General features: G+C 53.1%; 1 protein-coding gene across 7 annotated transcripts in view; it reads left to right on the top strand.

Annotated features, from left to right (window-relative positions):
* Positions 1–15,460, top strand: part of COBL (cordon-bleu WH2 repeat protein) — a 257,530-nt gene extending 242,070 nt beyond the window's left edge. For 5 of the 7 annotated variants that reach the window (XM_029234103.1, XM_029234100.1, XM_029234102.1 and 2 more), the window contains 4 exons: positions 573–2,422; positions 3,312–3,431; positions 4,134–4,406; positions 14,179–15,460. In XM_029234103.1, coding sequence (XP_029089936.1) covers positions 573–2,422; positions 3,312–3,431; positions 4,134–4,406; positions 14,179–14,196 — 2,261 coding nt within the window. In that variant the 3' untranslated portion in view covers positions 14,197–15,460. Of the gene's footprint in view, positions 1–572; positions 2,423–3,311; positions 3,432–4,133; positions 4,551–14,178 lie in introns of those variants that run through there. The other 2 variants (XM_029234097.1, XM_029234098.1) reach the window with 1 other exon arrangement.
* The last annotated feature ends 488 nt before the right edge of the window (positions 15,461–15,948 follow it).

The raw sequence follows: 15,948 nt of genomic DNA, 5'->3' as shown, positions 1-15,948 counted from the left end.
TGGCCCGGAGTTTTGTCTGGCTTGGTTTTCAGTGTTCCGTCCTCAGATGGGGCTGACAGGGCTGAGCAACCTTACTCAGCCTTCGTGTGTCCTCTGGCTCTGCCCGCAGGGCTCACTGCATCCTTTAGGGCTAATTCTGATGGGCTCGGGGCTCAGTCATCTGCCTCTTAACAAGCAAAGCAAGATCAAGTTGTCCCATAGACCTTGTGGTGCTCCTGGTGAACAAGCGCAAAAGATGAACGTCAAAACCCCCCAATCCACCTTCCCACCCTGCCCTGAGGTGGTGTATATGGAGGGCTTGGACTTAGAGATCAGTCTGTAAGTGAAGATACCGGCAAAATGTTTTATGATACCTCAAGGCATCACAGATCGGCAGACAGGTCCTCTGTTGAGTCATGCAAGCTGAGACTGCTTCCAGGCATGTGTAGATGACAACCCAAAATGACACTTTAAATAACTTGCACCAGAGGCACCCCAGAGAAATCAAAGTCGGGGTGCAATTTCACTGAATAAGGGGCATAGGAGTTGTCCGAGCGGTGCCCACCCGTGACCTGTGTTGTGCTTCTTTGCAGAAATCGAAGAAAGCTATGAAACCGACTCGAGCTTCCTCACCAACTGCATACACAGCATGTCCGGTCGCTGCCCGCAAGGCACCAACATCCCCGACGGCGATACCGAGGCAATCCCGGTGACATTCATAGGGGAGGTTCTCGATGATCCCGTGGACTCGGTGGCATTTACCAACAGAAACAACAACGCTGGCTCTTTCGATGCTGGGAGCACAGCCAGCAAGAAGGCCCAGCTGCCGCCGTGCCAGGCCGAGCACAGCCAGCAGCACGGGCAGAGGAGGGCGGCGGGGCCTGGCTTACCGGCTCCTTCCCAGGACCCTGGGAGAGAAGTCATAGTGGCCTCGACCAACACCTGGAAGGATGTGACTCCCAGTAAAATGGCGCCCAAGGCAACTTCTGCTTCAGCGCTTCACACGCACGACCTGAATGCGAAGGAGGAACGCAAGGTGGTCGGCTCTGCTCATGGCGGGAGGACCCTGGCCACCAGGAGGGTGAGCGCGCAGCCAGGGAAGGAAAAGGAAGGAGATGATAAAAGTGACGTCTGGACACTACCGCCGTGGTATCGAGACCAACACCCAGGGGGGAGTTACGGGCTTAAATATGGCCTCACAACGTATAAAATCGTCCCTCCAAAGTCAGAGATGAAATGTTATGACCGGGGAGCATCCCTCTCCACGGGTGCCATCAAGATCGACGAGCTAGGGAACCTGGTGAGTCCCCACACGAATGCCGGCAGGACCATAGTCCCGACGTCGCCCACTCTGGAAGCAGAAGCCCCGCCCATTGGAAAAGTCAAAGAATTCTGGAGGTCCAACTCTATAGAAAAACACTCTGGCCGGCCCACAGAGGGGGCCAAGAGGACCTCTACCCCCACTACGCCCACGAATCTGCAACCTCAAGAAAGCAGACTCAGAGCAGAGCCCGCTTCCCCAGACCCCAAAGCGACCTTGCCCCGGCCCCGGTCCCCCAACCCAGAAGATGGGAGACCTCTGGAGGAGGGCAGAAGCTGGCCACTCCGAGCAGCTGCTTGTGCCCTGGAAGCGCCAGCAGCGAACGCCGCAGACGCCCCGTTTCTCAGACCTCAGAGAAGGACATCCAGCCAGTACGTGGCCTCTGCCATTGCCAAGCGGATAGGGACCCCGAAAGTCCACACTGACGTAGGGAGGAAGCCTGATAATGCCCAGAAGACATGTGAAGAGCCAGACCCACCTGGACGACCTCCCACGGTGGAGGATGGTACCACCCCCAGCCTGTACCCAGAGACAGGCGTGCGTCACAGTGGGGACGCATCGGCAGCAGGAGCGCATCCCGGAGGGCAAATCAGCAGCCCTTATGGGAAGCTATCTACTCAAGACGGTCCCACTGGCATCCACAGAACTTCCCATGGACCACTAATCACAGCTGCCCAGAGGGGTCAGGCTTCCGTGGGACAGAGCTGTGGTCTCAGTGGAAAGCAAAGCCCAAGGAAACACAGGACCAGCTCGGCATCTGATCCCAAGTGCCAGCCAGCCGGCACGAGCCCCCCACCTGCTCGCTCGGGAGGTGATGAGACTCCAGGCAGTGCCCTGGTGAATGGCTCCAGGTGGGTCTCCGTCCACAAAGAGCCTCTCCACTCTCCGAGAGTGTCTGATACAAGTAGCCACGCTGAACAGGAGCCCCCAGAATGGGAGGAAAAGCCGGGTTTGTCAAGCACAGATGTACCTGAAGCCGATGGTACCCTGCCAGCCAGTATCTTTGGGCCAAAGAAGAAATTCAGACCCGTGGTCCAGAGGCCAGCCCCGAAAGACACATCCCTGCACAGCGCCCTGATGGAGGCCATCCACTCGGCGGGAGGGAAGGACAGGCTTCGCAAGGTGAAGTCATCAGCGGGCTCCTGCCTCAGGGATGGGCCCTTCCCCACACCCACCCAGACACAGACTTTAAGGTGGCATCGGAGGAAGGAGTGCCGGGCTAGGGATGCGGGTGAATGCACAGGTTTAATTTTACCTGCATTTCTGTCTCCTTGCCTACAGAGTTGTTTGAATAGAACCATTAAGGGGCCAAAACTGATGGGTTTGGGCTCGTCCACACTGCCTTTAAGGCTCTTGACTGCCCTGGGGAAAGATGTCGCCAATACATAGCCCTTGCCTGGTCGCAGGGGAGTGGAGAGGAGGGGGGTGGGGCGGGGGGATCATCCATAACTGGTCCTTGAGCCTGGAGGGGTAGATGGAGGGTCAGGCTGGGATCCCCATCACCCTGCGTTTTCAGCAGTGGTGGGCTGTCATTCTCCAGTAACCTTGGGGACAGTTTTACCACACCTGCCCCCATGTAGGCATTTATCATCCTGCAAATGTTATTTAATAGCTACACCAACACTGATGATTGGGACCTGTGTCCTCCATTGTGCCATTGAGAAAACTGGGGGTCACCCTGCCAGCTAGTGGGGGCCCAGGCCTCTCATCCAGGTCTGCAGGACTTAAAGGCACATATCTGCTCAGGAAAGCTAGGACCAGTAACAGGAGGGATAGGACATTCAGGGGCGATCATCCTGTACTACCCCAAATATATAACCTTGGATTTTTGTATAGTGTGAGGTCAATCCAGAATCTCAACCTGATAATTTTACCTTCTAACAGACAGAGACTGTGAAACTGACCCTGTAGGTCTGAACTGATAACTATGGGTTTTCTCTGCACTACCTTACCGTCAGCATTCCCCCGTCTCCTGAGTGACATGTGTTGACATAGTTAATAAATATTCTAGACTCCAGAACCCGGCTCAGAGGGAGGTCCGAAGAAACCGTCCTACACAGAGACAGACAGCGAGCGCTCAGCCCTGCTGGCAGCCATCCGTGGGCACAGCGGCACCTGCAGCCTGAGGAAGGTAAGAGGGGCCTCCACAGCTGCCCCCCCCCCACAGTGATCCCGGGGATGCTGCAACAGCCAGGGCAACCCCCGATTTTGTAAGCGATGCTAAGTCATCATCGGAGTAACCAGACCAACAGCAGGAGAGGCATTGAGGGGCCGCCCCTGCACACAAACTCTCCCTCTCTCTCCCAAACGTGTAAGTCCTCCCTGCATATCTAGCTCTGTGCACTTCCCCAAATTCCGGGGACGCTGAGCCTGGCTTCAGGGCTTAGATCACCCAGCAGTGGGAGGCGGCAACGTCTCAACTCAGGGATGGAGTTGCTGGTCTGGCACAGCTGCAGGACCACCTGGACTGGAGCTCGGGAACAGAGGGTCATCCAGCTTCCAGAGCCAGAATCCAAGGAAAAGCGGAACGGACACCTTCCCTTCCGTGTTTGGAGGAGGGCTCATCCCCATTGGTTGGTCGTTGGTGTGTGGCCTTGGGGTCTGTCCAGACACGCCACGATGAGGCAGGAGGGCAGGGGTCTCAGTAGTGCCAGACTGACAGCCCTCCTCCCTGCCATCAGTCACTGCCACCACCACCACCACCACCGGCCCCCAGGAAAGCCCAGGGATGGGAAGCAGACACGCCCCCTGGGCTGGCTGCACGGTCAGATACCCTGTACCGCCTCTTGGAAAGGACATTTAGGACACTGTCGTTTAACCGTCTCGTTGCTAGGTGACGTCCTCCGCCTCTGAGGAGCTCCAGAGCCTCCGCGATGCCGTGCTGTCTGCACATGGGGCAGAACCCCCGGGGCCAGAAGACTTTGGGATCCAGTCCCCACCCGCCCTGCCGCCGCCATCGCCCCCATCCCCTCCAGTCACCCAGGCTCCCACCGCATCCCAGACGGCGTCCAGGTCCAGCTCGGGCCCCCTCAGCAACCCGGTGGACGCCAGGCAGGCCTTGATGGACGCCATCCGCTCAGGCACAGGGGCCGCGCGGTTGAGAAAGGTGAGGATGCGTGACTGCGCGTGCGCGCTCCCGTGGGTGAGAGGACAGGAGAAGAATGCCCCTGGGCAGACGCGCCCTCAGCGTCGTGGGAAGTCACGCCAAACTCGCTCCTGGGATGCAGGGAGGGCTCCAGTGCACTCCTAACCCCTGAGCGCGTGTCCACCACCCACGGCTGCCTGTGATCCAGGACAGCCACTTGTGATGCACCCTGAAGGGCCTGCACCACACTCATGGCCTTCGACCGGGGTCCAGGCGACAGCATAACTGGTTAATTAGTTCATCTTTCTCTCTTTCCTTCTTCCTTTCGTAATTTATTTTTCTTTTGCCAACATACATTTTGAAAATTATTGCATGTGACGTCTCTTGGGCAGAGCACACGTTTCTGGTTTTTCTAAAGCTTCTCCTCTATCTGGTCTTATGCTGGTCTGTACATTTATGCCCACCTAGTCCCTGAAAGCAGTGGAATTTGTGGCGCCCAAAGTAGGATTCCCAAATTGAAAGGGCCTTTGGGCCAGATGGATTTTGAGATCTCCTTTAACTCCAAAATGATTCTGTGCATGGACTGACCCTCTCTTCCTGCCTGTTTCTAGTGGGTGGAGGAGTTAGGCTAATAATAGGGAGGTGGTGACAGGTATTATTTTCTGAGAGATTATGGCCAGACCCTAAGCTTAAGTTCTCACATGTACCTGAAGAGGTCAGTACTAAGATTATCCTCATTTTACACAGAAAGTGAATGAGGCTCAGAAAACCGGAGTAACTTGCCCTCGTTCACATAGGGCTGGACCCAGACAGGGGTCAGTCTGGGCACAGAATGTCCACTCTGCACTGCTCTGCAAGAGAGCAGCTGGCCCACGAGACCGGTGGGCCACTTCCACAGAGGGCGGCAGGCTTTGCTGAAAAGGTTTTCCACCCAGGAGCCTAGGGCCTAGAAGGTAGTCCTCGCTGAAGCCGGGACGCCCAGCGGTGCCACCCTGGGCAGGAGCGGTCTGAACACCACTGACTGGGAGCGTTCCTGGGGCCATGGCCACGGCTCCCGGGTCAGCCCCAGAGCGTGTCCGTGTGATGGAGAGGCATCCATGCTGTGTGCTGTGGCCCCGTCAGGGACCCAAGACATCACATAGGGAGGATGCTGAGGGCAATTCATCTCACTGAAAGCACAGCCCAGCCTCAGGATACTGGAAAAAGAAAATGTGCTTAACCACATGGCACTGGATGGCAGCCAGTTTCACACTTTCTCCTCTGGATGGGGGGGGCGAGGGGAGGGCAGTTAAAAATTATTGAGGGCTTTTGGGTTTTCTTTACTTGTTTTTTCATTTCTATAGAATTTATATATTTATGAACTTAGAACGTTTATTACATAGAATGAGGGAAAGGTGAAGAAATTGGGGTGCATGGCTAAATAAGTGTCCTAATAAATGGACCATGTGGATTCTGATGAAGGCAGCTCTGGAATTCAACCCTGAGACAACCTCTTTCCTCCAAGCACATTGCAATATCAATTGAAAGTAAGTGCCTGTCCGCCGGTCAGAATGGCCATCATCAAAAAGTCTACAAATAATAAAAGCTGGAGAAGGTGTGGAGAAAAGGGAAGCCTCCTACACTGTTGGTGGGAATGTAAATTGGTGCAGCCACTATGGGGAACAGTACCGTGTAATCCTGCAATCCCTCTCCTGGGCACATATCTGGAGAAAACTCTAATTTGAGAAGATACGTGCACCCCAGTGTTCATTGCAGCACTACTTACAATAGCCAGGACATGGAAGCAACCTAAGTGTCCATCGACAGAGGAACGGATAAAGAAGATGTGGTACAGATATACAATGGAATATTACTCGGCCATAAAAAAGAACAAAGTAATGCCATTTGCAGCAACATGGATGGACCTAGAGATTACCATACTGAGTGAAGTAAGTCAGACAGAGAAAGACAAATATCTTATGATATCATCTATATGTGGAAACTGAAAAAATGATACAAATGAACTTATTTATGAAACAGAAACAGACTCTTGACATAGAAAACAAACTCATGGTACCAAAGCGGAAAGGTCGGGGGAGGATAAATTAGGAATTTGGTATTAACAGATACACACTACTATATATTAAATAGATAATCAACAAGGACCTACTGTATAGCCCAGGGAGCTCTACTCAACATCTTGTAATAACCTATAGTGGAAAAGAATCTGAAAAAGAATACCTGTATAGTATAGATATACATACATCCATATTTAACTGAATCACTTGGCTGTACTCCTGAAACTAACACAGTATTGTAAATCAACTATAGTTCAGTTAAAAAAAAAAGAAGAAAAAGAAAAAGAAAGGAAGTGCCGGTCGTTCTCAGAGAATCCAAAGCAGCACAGCTGGTTATCAACCTTGATGGTCTGGCTGGTCTGAGGGAACGATTTCGAGTCTCCAAAACACTGTTTCAAAGTGAGAACCACAGGACATCTACATGCTGAGTCAGATTTTCAGGGGTTTGAGCCTACTCATGTGCAATTTTCTAGTATTTATCAAGTCACTTTACTTTGAGGTTTGAGATAATTATCCATGTCCTTTGAGCTTTTGATACAGTTTGAGTAATGCTGACTGTAATTATATGAAGGCTGTACTCATTTCTCGTATACATCATCTCATTGGCTGGTTTTGGGTCATTTCAAATAGCTGTTACTCTGTCCACCTCGCAGGAGTCACATGGATCAGGGGCCCAGAGAGAAAAGGCTGCCTGGGCTTGCACAGCGGGGGAGAGGCCACCACTGCAACCTTGAACCTCAGGCTTTCTCTCTCTTAGAACGTGTGCCCATACCTTCCAGAAGATAATTTTAAAAAGCAAGTTTGCGAACTGTCCAAAAGAGCAGAGGAAGCTGTTTGTGCCACGAGAAAGAAAGTGGGGAGAAACACAAGGACAGTGGTAGGAAGGGCCGGGACCTGCTGGCCAGGGGGTGGCGGGACACAGACGTGTGTGTGTGTGTGTGTGTGTGTGTGTGTGTGTGTGTGTGTGTGTATCCACACAGTGGGCAGCGCGGCCCTGGCAGTGCCCGCAGGAAAGGTCCAGGGGGGCTGAGGCCAGGCCGTTGCTCATCCGGATCTCAGCTTTGTGGCAACAGCTTCACATGGCAGTCAAAAGCCCACGTTTGGACTGTTTCTTGGATTAATCTAAGTGTTGGGACCTGCGTTACCCATCCTGGGAAGGGTGAGGCAGTGAGTCTGGCGCGTCTGAGGTTTTGATGCCCTTGGGCTGTAAGCTGGGCCTGAGTGAGCACGATGAGGGTGACCTGGGAGACCCTGTCCCGTTGTCTACCCAATGCACCACATCTTACCTAGAGGCCTAAGGGCTGAGCGACAGGACTGTGTCACTGCTCTACACAGCGACCCAGACCCCCTCCCCTCTCCCCTGCTTACACTCTGCGTCTCAGGGCCACGTAAAACCTGCCGAAGGACATGTGACTTCGGAGGCCAGGACCTGGACCTTCCACCCAGAAGCCTCAGCTCAGCCTCCATCAGGGACACCCAGGTGCGGCCAGGCCAGCGTCACCTGGAACCAATGTTTGTCCTCCTGGAGGTGTGCACCTGACCTCGTTTTCGACTGCCTCGCCCTCCCTATTGGTGTGGAACAGCAGACCTGTGACACCAGGGGACACACGTGCGATCCAGGTGACCAGGGCCAACTGCGCCTTCCGTGAGGAGTCTAGCTAGGCGGCACTTGTCTGCGGGGCGCTGGCCGTGAATGTCTCCGTGGCTTCGCAGCAGATGCAGTTTGGGGTGTGTTACGGCGTTTACACCTCGAGTCGCTTGAGCTTTGCCTCTTTAGCTTTCTTTCACCTTTTGGGCTTTTAAAGTTGCATCACCTCAAGGAAAGTGAGCTAAGTGTGGGACTCCTGGATCCAAGCAGTGTGGGCTGCGCTGTCTGTGGATTCTCAATACGAGCAGAGGCTCCTTCATCCTTGGTGTTCAGTGATGCTCCGGGATGCGTGTAGCCAGGATAGCGTCCTGGACTGCGGGGTGTTCCCGGCTCTCCCGGGTGGCGTGGGGGGCTGCGGTGCGTGAGTCCTCCAGGCATCTGCCTCCAGGAGAAGCAGGGCATCCGGCTGTCCCGGGAGAGCTGGCAGAGGTGAGGGACTCTCACTGCTAAGGCGGGCACAGTTACTCACCCTTCCCTGAACACACGTTTTGCGTCGGTGACGATGCTGCTTATGATAAAAGACCAGAGGGTCGATTTGATGTAGGAGGAATCACCACCTTAAAAGTGAGCTGGCCACTTTTCAGGGCGATTGGAAGTCTGTTTGCCTCCCTCCACAGTGTGAATTGAACGCCCCGCCTCTGTGTTTGCGGTTGTCAGAGACGTTGCCCACTCTGTGTCTTCCCTCCAGCCCCAGATAACAGCGTCCTCAGCTCTGCTCTGTCTGCTGCCCCTTCCGCAGTGGACACTGCCCTCCCTTGCTGGGGGCAGGGCTCAAATGGACCCCAGAATCCGCTTCCGCCTTCCACTCCATCCTGCATTCTTATTCATGGTGAAACTGTGTGCGTTGGACAGCCTTTGTCGGTCTGTTTTAAATGCGTTGTTTCAGAGGGCCTGGAATGGACACCAAGTGCCCTTTTAATCCGTGTTTATATTTAACACATTCACACGTCCAGCCATTCATTTCGCAAGCATTTCCTGAGAACCCAGCAGGGTCCAGGGACTGTAGTAGCTGCTACATGGAGAGATGAATGAAGCATTGTCTGTGCCCCCTGGGGACTCTCAGCCAGGAGAGAAAGAAGGGGTTGGGGGTTTGTCCTTGACCTTAGGGACATCTCACAAAGTTAGAGACCTGGTGAAAGCCCCAAGACCTTCTCCTCGTGTGTCCTAGCTTTGCTCCAAGGAGGGCAGAGAGCAAGCATCTCCTCTGTCCAGACCTTCCTGTACTGAAAGTCTGCAGCTTCCATTCCACAGATGGGAAAGTGGGCCACAGATGTCCTGAGGGCCTCGTCCTGGCCTTAACTAGGTCAGTGCCGCTGCCCAGCCAGACTCCGCGTCAGCCCGGCACGGGCGGACGCCTCTGGGAAATGCCTCATTAAGCCCCATGGTGGGCACGCCGCGGCTGGGCCCTCCCAGGTGTGTGTTTTCCCACCACAGGAATTAACTGATTCAGATCACACGTGTGTCCTGGCGCTTGGCCTTGGCAGGAGACCCTGTGAGAAGTGATTAGGCATGTGACACCATCGCCATCAAAGCCCAGGGAGCCCCTGAGCCAGGACAGAAAAGAGTTGCAGCAGCAACTCTAGGCCATGCTGGGCTCGGCAACGCGCAGTGTAGACCTTTGATGTGTTTCAGTGAAGTTCGGAGAGTTCAGAGGCACAGACAGGTTATTTCTGTCTTTGCTGCCCTGTGACCATCCTGCCTATACAGACCTTCCATGTGACCTGTTTTTCCTGCAGGTGGAACCCAGGGATGCCTGTCACCACTGCAGTGACCCCTCAGGGCCCTCATGGGTGCGGTTCCCTACTCCTGGAAGGAAAACGTTTCACCTCCTAGTGTTACCAGCTAATCCCCAGTCGTCCTGCATGTTCCTGGATTAACCTCAAGCCCCCAGAAAGTCTCCCCCAGCCCCCAGGCTGGAGGAGGTTCCCCAACAGAGCATCACCTCATTTCCCCCCATAACCACATCGCAGCCTAATTTCAGCAGTGATCTGTGTAACTCCTGTGTGAGCTTGCCCTCCTGCCACACCGTGAGCTCCAGCAGGTCCCAGCACCTTGCACAGCCCCAGACACAGAGTGGGTGCTCAGTAACTATCTTTTGGGGGAAGGGAGAGAGGGCGCCCATTCTTTGCCACCATATTGCCTGGCTCTCCAGACCAGTGGCCGAGTGCAACTTGGGGTCCCCGTGCTCAGAACTCATCTATTTCATAGTCGTGATAAACTTGCCAAGAATCCACTTCACACTGTTAGAAACCACCTTCTTTTCCTTTGGAGAATAAGGTAAGTTCCGGACAACTCCAGTCTTCTGCCAACGGTCCCACTCCCGTTCTGCAAAGCTGGCTGACAGCTGCATGGCTGGGTCCCCTGGGAATCCGTTAGCCCCGCCCCCCCCCCCCCCAGGAACTCATCTGTCTGGGTGGAAAGAAGGGACCTGAAACAGAGAATCCTGTCGCTCCCTGACAACTTCTTTCCTTCCCCTGGACACCAGCCCTCTGTCACCACTGTTCATTTTACCTTTTTCCGTATAAACATCATTTTCCTTGGCAGGTGAGGAAACAAAATTAAACTTGGATATTTTTACAGCTTTCTGACTTGGCCTCAAACTGCAAGCTTTGTCCCTTCATTGATTTTCTTCTTGTCCAACCAAAATAAGAAAGAATCTTTCAGGAAGCTTGAAACCTTTGGGATGCCAGGAACACTTCCAGTGTTTTTCTTCCAAGCTGCGCCTTGCAGCACGCCCTCCTCCCCCGGGGGGTGCCCTCTGTCCTCCTTGCCCACCTGAATTTGGTCACACCCATCCCGGGACAGGTCCACTGGTCATGTGAGTGGGCTCTGGGCAGCAGAACGCTCCCCTGCCCCACCTAAATAGCAATCCCTTACCAGTGTGGCTTTAAGCTTGGGTTGACACTAATGGCCATCAGTGTGGTTTATGCTACCTTGTGGCCAATTCCATCACCAAGCCGTCTTTGTTGAATTGTCCAAGTCAGAGCTTTTTAAGGCTGTCCTTCTTCAGTTTCCTTCTTGACACCAAAATTTAGGAGTTCTCCTTTTCCTTCCTAGATATTTTCTTAGTTTACTGAGAACTTTTACAATCTGCATGCAGCCATCATTGTTGCTATTAGTGGTGATGAGAGCACCTTCTAGGTCTCAACCAGCCAGGGATTCAAATAGCCCCCAGCCCGGGTCTTCTGCACCAGCGACACTCAGGCTAGTGTGAAGCAGGCTCACTGCCAGGAGAGCAGGTGATGTCCAGCCCCTGCTTCCTTCACTCGCCTGCCCTGTAGCTCCCCTCACTGGGTCACAGTCCCGCCTACTACCCCTCTGTGTCCTGGGAAGTTTACCTTAGCAACTTGGAACCGCCTTCTGAAAGTGGCTTCTCCCAGTCGGGCCAGGCTTTAGGTGACCGAGGCGTGCAGGATGTCTCCTGCCTCACCCCCAAACCTCCGTTCGGTTGTCATCTCATCCCGGCCACCAGGACGCTGGTGCTGGGATGAGACGAAGTGATGGTGGTGCTGGTGACAACGCGATGAGGTATACCTCGAGCCTCACCGGGCGGGTCTGTAGTGCAAATCCCATCATCCCCATTTACCAGGGAAGGAGGGGGCACCCCCTGCCTGAGACTCGCCCAGCCCAGATGCAAAGTCAGTATATCCATACAATGAATTACTACCCAGCAATAAAAGGAATGTACACGCAACAACATCGATGAATCGCAAAATAATTATGCTGAGTGAAAGAAGCCAGGCCAAAAATAAAGCCAGACCAAAAAATGAATAAATATATGTCAAAACATATCAAGTTTTACACTTTAAATGCGTGCAGTTTATCATATATCAATTAATTTGTTAAAACAATAACAGTAAAGACACCTTTTAAAAATCCCTCCCCCTCCCATGGACCCGACCCCACCACTGCCTAGCTCTGCTTCCCTTCACTGTAGCTTCCAGATGTGCTGCCCACTTGTGCTACTCCGTTTCCCCAGCATCCATCCCCCACCGGCCTCCTCCTGGCCGCTCTCAGAACCGCCCTCGTCAAGGTCACAATGCTGCTAGTACCCTTGGATGCAAGAATAGCGCCCTTTATTCTCCTGTGCCTTTTCAAAGGTCAGGAAATGGGATAAACGTACTGTTAACAGGATGCTGGCTGCATTTTCCAATAACAGGCTCAATCTGTTCTTCTCTGCCCAACACACACACTCTTTTCCCCGTGTCTTGGACATTCTGTAGCAAACTGATTTTGCTTTTCCAAACTGACAATTAAAATCTTTGTTTTGAAGTTAGAGGTGGCTCACTTCTAAAGGTGTCTAGGGTTTGAAGAAAAACCCATTGAAAACGTAACTAACATAATGTTTAAACATAAGCTCATCTGTGTTTCCCGCCCTCGGGGGCCCCTGGTTCCCGTTGCACTGTTTGCTCTCACCACGTGCATCCTTGTGGACGCGCACTCCCCGTGGCTCGGCCAGCGCGCTGCACATTTCCCCTGCCCCTCTGGCCACGTTCTGAGTCTCCTCTGCCCAAGGCTGCATGCGGCCCTGGAGAGAGTCCCAAGACCTCTTGTCTTCCAAATCTCCTCACTCTCCCAGGCAGACCCTTCACCGTCCAGACCGCTGGCCCCCGATCCCACCTCCAGCCTAAGCTGCCCTGTGCATCGGACACGAATCTTCAGTGCCCTCCTTGACGTCCACCGTGTGTGTCCCATGGGCTCCATCCAAATCAGCAGGTCCAGTCTCCTCCCTCCACGCCCCCAAACTCCACATCTCATCCCGTTTCATTTCTCAGCCGGTGTGGACACCGCTGCAGCCAAGGAGACACTGATGGGCCGGTGCGCTCGTAAGAAACGAGCGGGTGGAACCCTGCAGTCGTGGTCATGGCCTGGGGCCATGTTCTCTTCTCAGATGAGCCCGCTGGGGACTGCTATTTACTAGTATTTGGTCCAGGCCGAGACAGCACTCTACACCCCGGTTCTCCCATCTTTATATTGGAGGCAGTACCCACAGTGATAACAATGGCAATAATGCGTCAGTGATTGAGCTGAGCTGAAGCTCTGATGAGATGAGACAGTGTGTAAGTGCACAGGAAATATTCCAGGTGGTAAGAAATCTGCTTGGGTCCTTGGATGTTCGCTCTGATAGCGCACTGAAAAGTAGGACTAGATGCCCGGCTCCCAGCGCTGTTCCAGTTTGAATGTGCTGAGCTCGGTGGAACCACGGTGAGAAATCCAGTGTTCCTTTCACATGGTTTCACGTGAATCTGTCGCTTTTCTTAAAAATGCTGCTCACCTTGGCCTTCAGAGGCATGGAACTGTTTCCTTCAAGATTCTGCGCTTGGGCATCCCAGGAGCGTGCAGGGCTGGACTCAGAGTGGCAGGGTGAGCTCACGCATCGAGTGGGCTGGGAACGTGTGGGTTTGCGGTCGCCCCTTGGAGCCGCCCCCACCCCCACTCACTGGCACCCAGCACGTCCTGCGCCCAGGGACGGGATGGGGATGGATGCCGTGGTTCCAGCCCCAGAGTCCCCACACCAGCAGTGACAGACACAGCTGCTGGGAGACCACGGCGGGCCAGGTAACCCACAACACAAGGGGGCGATCGGATCTGCCCGCCCAGGACTGGAAGCAGGAATGCCTTTGGCCAAGAGATGGTCTGAACGCTTCTTGAAGAAGGAGTCCTCGTTTTCCAGCAGGAAAGGGGCATCCCCGGAGGAGAAACCCCACATGCAGAGACCAGCCCAGAGGAGGGACCCCTAACAGACTCAGAGACCGGGAGGGAGCTCAGAGAAGGCCGGGGCTGGGGCCAGCTGACGGCTCTGGGAGAAGCTCAGGGACCTGCAGACACATCTTAGACCCTCCAGCAGTTCCCGATGTTTTTTCCTGAAGGCTGTAGCCAGTCACTGAAAGCATTCAGGCATGTTGTTTGTGTTTCTGAGAGTTTTCTCCTTGGGGCTAAAAGTTTGATGGGTACAGCGTAAACACTCATTGTGTTGGGAAAGGAATATTGCAAGGAGGGATTGGCACACAGGTCCTCAGCACCCGGATACCTGCACCCTGGGCTCCGCTTCACGCCCTGAGTAACTGTGGTTCTTTCTTCACTGCAGGTGCCCTTGCTCGTGTGAATCAGCAACAAGATGCGATCGTGGCAGAAACCCCCCTGCAGGATGCTCACCACTCACGAGCACCACCCGGCAAGGGATATAGGGGTCTGGTGGCTTCCTGGTCTCCAGGCCAAAACTCGCCTCGTTGACTTTCAGTCTGTATCACGGTTCAAAGGGACGGGGATGCCACTCTGCCACGCGGCTTGTGCCAAGGAAATGTATTTGCCTCTGAATATTTAAAGTTGCCAATAAACTGTTCTTGTTGGCAGGTTAATGGGACTATAAACGCTGGAGCCCAACACACTTAATTACATTGATAGACAAAGTGGAAAGAATCATGCCTTAGACCGATTTTGGACCTTGGAGACTTACCACATGTAGATGGTTAAAACCATTTAGTTGTTGAAAATCTTTCTGAATTCTAGGGAAAATATATAAATCAATTAAAACAATCTGAATGTCATACGCTACTTGATGTAAGAAAAAAGAGTTGGGAGGCTTTTTCAAAGGTGACATCACTGACTAATGAAAGTATTGGATCCTTATTCCTCAAACATTTGGGGTGAAAACCTCATGGAGGGTGGCAGACCATGATCTGTCCAACTAAAGCTATTAAAAATCAACCATGATCACCCAGAATAACAATCAAACGTGATGTATGAACATGGCAGGTCTGAGTTCTCCTGAGGTGTTGGCTGAGATCAGAAGGACGTTGGAGTGGATGGCAGTGCCCACTTGGAATGCTGTCCCCCAGCGGGCTGTGATGTAGCGCAACCCTCCGCAACCGAGGGCTGAGCACGGAGCCTGGAGGCTGCCCTAGGAGCCTTAGAAATCCTCTGCGGGGCAGAAGCGTGGATGCTGGGTCCGGATCAGATCAAAATTGTGCTGGTGTTTCACAGTGTGGGTTTGGTCTCCATGCTTTTGCCCGGCAGGTGAATGGCTGCTGTGGATCACGTGGCAGCCTTCTCATAGCACACAGCACCCAGTCTCTGGTATTTATCTTAGAGGTCAACTACGGCTGTAGGAAAAGCTCTTTAAGAGATGACTAGAAATCAAGAGGAATTCCTGAAATAAAATTTCTGTCTTAATGAAGAAACAGATATGGCGGGATCCTTCGAATGTTTCAAGATTTCAGAGCCGGGCGTCACGTAGGACGGAAACTGCTCTGCGTTGTCTGATGAATGCCACTCACCTTCCCCAGGGCGGCCAGGGCATCCAGCCAATCGCTCTTACACCACACTGTCTCTACTGTTGGTCTTTTAGTGCCACAAATAAAAGAAAATGAAAGTGTAGCCTTCGTGTGGATTTCATGACTTCAGACCCCAGTTTGTTTGGATACCCTGTGCCCAAAATAGAAAGGAGACATTCATTTATTCAATTGGTACTTAGGACTGCTTGCTACCCTCTCCCGGGCACTTGTTACAGCAGATGCCAAAACAGATGGGAATCCCTGCCTTCGTGGCATTTAAATCGTAGTGGAGGAGACAGACCATAAGCGAAATAAGTGAACAATATACCGAGTATACTTAGGTGCTGGTAAGTGATTAGGAGAAAAACATGAAAAGGGATGAAGTCTAAATAGGGAGATGAAGAAAGGCCTCTTGCTACAGAGGCATTTTAGTAAAAACCTGGAGGAAAGGAGAGGGCCAAGCATGGGCGGACGCCTAGCTGGCAGGGAAGAGAGAAAGTACAAAGGTCCTGAGGCAGGATTTTGCCTGGAGTGTTGGAGGAATGAGAGGAGAATAGTGTAGACGTGTGTGTGGGTGAGTGGGG

Source organism: Monodon monoceros, unplaced genomic scaffold (assembly GCF_005190385.1).
Source record: "Monodon monoceros isolate NGI ecotype Baffin Bay Population unplaced genomic scaffold, NGI_Narwhal_1 Super_Scaffold_2, whole genome shotgun sequence".
Lineage (NCBI taxonomy): Eukaryota > Metazoa > Chordata > Mammalia > Artiodactyla > Monodontidae > Monodon > Monodon monoceros.
The sequence above is the reverse complement of the archived record's forward strand: the minus strand, read 5'-3'. Positions and strand labels throughout refer to the sequence as shown.